Source organism: Myotis davidii, unplaced genomic scaffold (genome assembly GCF_000327345.1).
Source record: "Myotis davidii unplaced genomic scaffold, ASM32734v1 scaffold663, whole genome shotgun sequence".
Classification (NCBI taxonomy): Eukaryota; Metazoa; Chordata; class Mammalia; order Chiroptera; family Vespertilionidae; genus Myotis; species Myotis davidii.
Genome location: NW_006295816.1, coordinates 8085051 through 8091733, shown reverse-complemented (window position 1 = coordinate 8091733; position 6683 = coordinate 8085051). Strand labels below are relative to the sequence as shown.

Below are 6683 nucleotides of genomic sequence, written 5' to 3'. Positions count from 1 at the left end.
GGAAAGCTTCCTGTGCTTGGCCTCTGGCTTCAAGGCTTTTTCTTCCAGTTCCAGGGAGAGAGGGGAGTACTGTGTAGATCTGAGAGGGAACCAACCGTCCCTGCTTCTCCCCTCCTGTCCTTCATAGACCTGCCTGTCCTGCGGCTCCAGTGAAGTGATTCTGCCTGTCTTTGCCCGTCCCCTTCTCCCTGCCCCGCCCTGTCCTGCTGTGCACCTGCCTTCCCCACCCCCTCAGGTCCCCAGTGCAGACAGCGCTTGCGCTCCATTCACCCCCTGCGCCCTCAGCAGCTGGTTCTGAGCACAGAGAAGCCAAGACCCCAGGATCCGGACGTGTGTGCACCCAGGCTTGCAAAACCATCCAAGTGGCTGAGAACAGCGGAGGGGCTGCTGGTGGTGTGTCTGTGATGTTGGGCACGTGTGGGAGCAATCTAGGGTGGGTGTGGAAGTCTGGAAGGCGGGGCACAGGGCTGGGTGAGGGCATGGCATGGCTGTGACCACGTGTGGGACACGGGGGCTGTCGCCTTTTACTCCGCCCAGAGCCTGGGGCCTTAGCCTCCTAGTGAGGCCTGGGAGTGGGGCCTGGGAGTGGGGCCAGGCTGGAGAGACCCATATCTGGCAAAGGATCAGCTTCAGCCGTGCTGGGTGGGAGCCCAATCCTCCTGCCAGGCTGGCAAAATGCTCCTCCAAGCCATTCTCCTTCCCCTGCCATGACCACGCTGCTGGGCAGGGGCAGAGGGCTGGGGTGGGGTCGTGGGCCCCGGCACAGGAGGTGCAGAGGGTGTGGGTGAGAATCCCATCCCGTCACACCAGCCCCGGTGCAGAGGGAGCCTTTCTGGGGGCCCAGGAACCACGAGGAAGGCCAGGCCTGGGCCTTCTTCCTGCCCCGCCCGGGCCTGCTGTGCCCCCTCCCATTCGATGCCGATGGCCCCTCCTGGGCTGCTAGGCAGAGGGCACCCTCAGCACATTAGCTTTGGCGGTGATTGCCACCTTCTCCTCTCTGCTCCCCCCCATCTTCCCCTCCAGGTTTGGTTTCCATAACAACCCCAGAAGGTGGGAGGCTGTGCTAACTGGCAGGTAATGCCCAGCTGGGAGGGGGCCACAGGAAGAGCTCTGGCTGGCGGGCTGCAGGCTGAGTCTGGCGGGCTTCCTGGCAGCCCCTCCAACCCTCCCACCACCTTGAAATCAGGTGGAGGTGGCGGCGGGGGGTCAGGTCGAAGCCTGGCCAGGAACACCAGACTTGGGGTGCCCCCCATGGTTATGAGCTAGGAGACGTTGCTGCCGACTCATTCCACCGTTTTGGGCAAGTGCAGGCTCTCTGAGCCTCGGTTTCCCCATCTCCATAAGACAGAGATGGGATGGGGAGTTTCATCAAATACAACTTTGCTGCCACGTAAGGCTCCTTTGATTATCCTAAGAGCCCGCGTTACTGAATCAGTTGGCTAGAGCAAAATGCATTTCACTGCATTCCCACGGCAGCAATTAATCGTTTTCATAAGACAGAACCAGTGTCAGTCAAAGCTGCCAGGCCAACCCAGCCCAGAGCACTGAGCTGACGTCCAGTGGGTCCATGCGGTCCTAGGGGAAGCGAGCCTGCTGCTTCTGTGGGACGACGGTGGCCTCTGAGGCCTTGTTCTGCTCTGTCTCCCCGGCTCTGGCACAGGGTGAAGGCAGGCCGGGCACCTGCTCTGTGATTCTGAGTGGAAGGAGCGGTTCCCCGTGGGGTCCTGTGGGGGATGGAGGCCGGGATTCTCTCCTGAGACGGGATAGGAGGACTGGCTAAGGGCCTGAGGTCAGGCAGAGCATTTCCCAGAGTCATGGGCTGAAGACAGGCCAGAGCCTGGTGCCCATCAGACAAGGGCCCTGGGCACGGTGTCTTTCCCAGGCTCAGGGGCATCGTCCTCATGAAACTGTGCTGCTCAGGCTCCGGGGTGGGAAGGCAGCCGCTGTGTCCTTCCTGCCGAGCCCCCTTCCTGGGACACTGGGGCCTCAGGGGCCCATGGATCACTGCCCCTCTCCCATGGGGCACAGCGGCCATACCACCCCTTCCCAAGTCAGTGCAAACTCCCGCTCCCACTCTCTTCAGACCCCATGTTCTCAGCTGACCATCCTGCTTGTTATCACTGAGCAAAACAGCAGCACTCAGAACAGACATTTCTTCTTCTCTCGTCATGGGCTCTCTGAGTTCACCTCCCTCTCACCTGAAATTCTCTCTTCCCCACTCAACGCCAACGCTCCGCCTGGCCCTGGATCCCCCCGCCTCGGCCTGCTCAAGCTTCCATCCTGCAATCCCCCCCTTCACCCCAAACTTCCCTTCTCTCCCGAATGCTGCCCATCCGCCTGCCAAGACACCTCCCTCTTTAAACATCCTCCCTGCCCCCACCTTCCCCTCTGGCCACCACCCTGCTTTTGATCCTGTTTACAGCAAATCCCACAACGTGGATGTCTCCACTTATTCCGCCTCCCCTCCTCCCGCTCTCTATAATCAGGCGTAAGTCCTCCACTCATTGACCTGTCTTGTCAAGGTCATTAGCAATATTGACGCTGATGGTCCAGTCTCAGTTCTTGCCTTCCTCACACTGCCTTGTGATATCTTTCAAATTGAGTCCCAGCCCTCAGCTGGCTTTTGGGACACTGCTCTCCCCTGATTTCCCTCCACCCTCCCTGGCAGTGCCCTCCTGCTTTCCCTGCGCCGCCCCTTCTCGATCTTGACCCCGAGATGTGGAACGTCCCTCGGTCCAGCCCCCAGGGTGGGGAATCCCCATCTAGCCCACCTCTCTGGCTGGTGGGAGGACCCAGTGGGCCATGTCAGGGACCAGGTGCCTTAAGATGAGCCGGATGTGGAGTCTACGACTGGGCAGAGCAGACATGCTGGTAGGCGTGGCCTGAGTTTCTGGGGATGCCCTGCCACTTCCCCAGGTTCCTTCTCTCTCTTTACTGTGGTTTCATTCACAGTCACTGTTCACCATGGTTGGAGCATTTCAGGCTGTAACACTGGGTTCCCTTGGTGGATAGGGCAGAGGGTGCTCGACCAGAATGTTAACGGTGTCCCTTGAGCACAGGGCTGCCATGAGGCTCCAGACGGGCAGTGGACTTGACCACCGTGGCCTGAGCTACTCTGGGCCCGGCTATCCCACCAGGATGAGCTGAGGGCTCCATCCTGACTTCCCCCTGCCAGGGCAGGAAGGTGGGGTGTTAGATGGCCCCATGCAGAGCCACAATGTGGACGGCAGTAGGGAGGCTGGGAGGGCGGGGCGCAGCGAGATGCACTTGCCCCTCAGGGTGGCCTGGCGCGGCACCGCACAACGCAGAGGGGGAGCGAGGTACTCACGCCATGATAATCACGCTGAAGTCCAGCCAGTTCCACGGGTCCCGAAGGAAGGTGAACGCATGCAGGCAGAAGCCCCGGGCCAGTATCTTGACCAGGGACTCAAAGGTGTAAATGGCAGTGAAGGTGTACCTGGGAGGAGAGACGGGTCTCTCAGGGAGGCGAAGCCTGAGGCCAGGCTCCCCGGCTCCCCAGGAGGCATGAGTCCTGGGCAGCCCCCTCTCAGGGCCCCCAGGCTGGGCTGGCGTTCTGGGCCGAGCTTTGTCTCCAACCTCCAGCTAACAATCCATCTTCCCCTGTGGTTACTCACACAGGGTGCCTGCCACGTGCCCCCTGTGCCTCCATCTCCTCTTGGTTGTCTTGATGTCAGTGGACCCTCCACCGACCTCCTTACCCCAGCCCTGGGAGTCCATGGGCACAGGCCTATGGTGGCCACTGGGTCTGCCCCGTGGGATAGTAAGGACACCCAAGTCACAGCCCCTCACCTTATTTGTGGGTCCTCAGCAGCTAGTGAGGAGAGAGCATGGTCCGTGCTCAACCGCCTACAGGGCAGGTGGCTACAGATGTCTATCGTGACCTTGGAAAGGGGGTTCATATTCTAACACCTGAGAACGGGTAGGGACTGTTCTCTCTGCCTGGGTGGGCTGAAGGCTCCTGAATGCCTGGATGCGGGGGCTGTGGCCCCGAGGAATGTGAGAGGGCCACACCCTGTGCCTCCCAGGTCCCAGCAGCTGGATGCAGGCCCCGGGGAGGGGGCAGCACTGAGGGGTCCTGTGTGAACAGGGACCGCCACCCGCAAGCTGCTTCCATCTCCTGAAAACAGGAGCCAGATGCACCAAGGGCCTCTGAGGTCTGCGCAGCACCGCAGTAAGGCTGTCATGGGAAGAATGGAGCAGAAGCAGTTTTCTAAATGGTGCACATGGTGACAGAGGCAGGACTCGGAGGGAAAAGGTGGCAGAGTGTGGTGTTGAAGTGGGGAGAGCCCTGCGCCTCTTCCGGGCAGCCACACCTCCTAGCGGCACGGTATCGGGCAAGGCACTACTCTCCTTCGTCTCCTCATCTGTCAAATAGGATGTGCCTGCACCTACCCTCCTGGGTCGTCGTGAGGGTTAAAGGAGATGATGATGTTTACTGTTCGATGGCAGCGTCTGCCATGCGCTAAGCGCTCCATCAGTTATTATTATTGTTGTTGTTGTTGTTGTTTGAGGGCCTTCTCCCATGTCCTCAGGCCTCGTTGGGAGGAACCCCTACTTTGCCCTGGAAAGCTTCCTCCCCTGAGGGCACAACTCAGAGCCGGAAGCTGGCAGGAGGGGAAGCAGCAAAAGAGGGTGGGGGCTGGGCCAAGAACCCCCCAGGTGGGTGCGTCCCTGAGCCTGGGCCCAGCCCTGGGGTGACTGGCGGGGCCGCAGGATAGAAGGGGAAGGACGGGAGGGAGGGGCCAGCCAGAGAGGCCCTGAAGATACTCACTCGACATACTTGGTCCAGGGCGGAGGGTCGTGCTGGGCCATGAACACGCAGTTGGTCAGGATGGTGCACATGATGAGCATGCTGAAGAGCGTGGGCCAGGGGTCAAGGAAAACCACGCCAGGGGGTGGGGGGTGGTGTCAGCCAGGCCACCAGGGCCAGAGGGGCCTGGCATGGGGGTCGTCACTCCCAGGTCAGAGCTGCCACATCCATGAGACAGAGGCTCCAAGAAGACACATTGGAGCTGTGCCTAGTCCTTACCAACCTCCCCACCCAAGCTGGCCTCTGTCCTCTCCCTGGCACTGCAGCCCCTGAGAGGGACCAGACACACGAACCTGCACCTCTAGCAGGTCCCCTGAAGGGCCCATCTGGAGGCAAGGGGGGGAAAGGCACGCCCAGACCACAGCCTCTTTGGAGGGAGGTGGCATTTGTAAACCCCCTCAGGGGCCACTGTCGGAGAGGAAGGCATGGTGCAGGGTCCGAGTCCTCCCCCCGCCCCGCCCCCCACTTCTGTAGGAGCAGCCCAGGCTGACCTGTGGCCTAGGACCTCTCCGTGGAAGTGTCCTGCTGACACAGCTTCTGTGCCTTGTTGGGACACACTGGCCCCGGGAGGCAGGGGGCTGCTTCCCAGCTGCTTCCTGCCTGCGCACATCTCTTCACTCTTGTCCCCTCTCCCACCTCATACACACCTTCTCCTCCTCTAGGACGCGCCCCGACCCCCTCTGAGCAGGAGTACCCCCCGCTGGAGCACCCCCAAAGAGCACTCCCCAGCAGGAGCACCTTAGCATGTGGTTGTTCTCCGACTGTCAATGTCCCCAGCCAGAGGGGAGCTCTTCAAATGCTCGGACTGTCCTGGGCATCCTTCCGGGCCCTTGGCCTTGAACTGAACTGCCTCCGGCCTGGTCTGGCCCTGACTCTTTGGCTGTTAAGTCCCAGCTGCTGCTTCAGGCTGGACTGATCTCCACGGCCTCCCTCACCCCTGCAAGACCTACAGAGAAGCAAGGGGCAGACCCTGGGCCCCCCGTGGGCTGGGGCACCCCCAAGAGGCCTGGCCTGGACCAGGAATACTCTGCTGCCCTCACAAATCCCCTCCCCAGCCAGAGAGGAGAGGCTGGGCCTCCTACTCCCTGCGGCTGCCCCAGGCTCCCCACGCTGCCCCAGCCTCGCCCCTCACTCCCACGGGCTGCCAGAGCTGTGGTAATTGAGCTCCAGGGGCCTGCCTCCTTCCTCCTACCACAGCTCCACCTCTTCCACGGCCCGACCCAGCCCCGGCAGATGGGGGGACCAATGTAGTCAGACTGGAGATCGGGCGAGCTGGGAGCTGACTTGTGAGTGGAGGGGCTGCCCTGGCTGGAGGCAGAAGTGAGGCCTCTCAAGTAATCCAGGTGGGAGCTTTCCATACCCCCAGTCCTCCTAGAGCAGCGGTTCTCAACCTGTGGGTCGCGACCCCTTTCGGGGTTGAACGATCCTTTCACAGGGGACGCCTAAGACCATCAGAAAACACATATAATTACATATTGTTTTTGTGATGAATCACTATGCTTTAATTATGTTCAATTTGTAACCATGAACATACATCCTGCCTATCAGATATTTACATTATGATTCATAACAGTAGCAACATTACAGTGATGAAGTAGCAACGAAAATAATTTGATGGCTGGGGGTCACCACAACATGAGGAACTGCGTTAAAGGGCCGCGGCATTAGAAGGTTGAGAACCACTGTCCTTGAGAGACTAGGGAACTGGGCAATAGCATGCTGAACCCGGCCCCCAGTTACAATAAACTCTCCAGGTTCTTATCTGGGATGAGAGGGGTCAGGCTTTGGAGCCCCCTTAATCAAACCACAGCTGCTCAGGTCCAAAGCCACAGCCCCCAGGGAGCCTGCATTC

At 60.3% G+C, this 6683-nt stretch overlaps 1 protein-coding gene across 1 annotated transcript in view; it reads right to left on the bottom strand.

Moving 5' to 3' along the window:
• Positions 1-6683, bottom strand: part of SCN5A (sodium voltage-gated channel alpha subunit 5) — a 93645-nt gene that overhangs the window by 78417 nt on the left and 8545 nt on the right. The window contains 2 exon segments of the mRNA XM_015568313.1: positions 3329-3457; positions 4793-4882. Of these exon segments, the coding sequence (XP_015423799.1) occupies positions 3329-3457; positions 4793-4882 (219 nt within the window).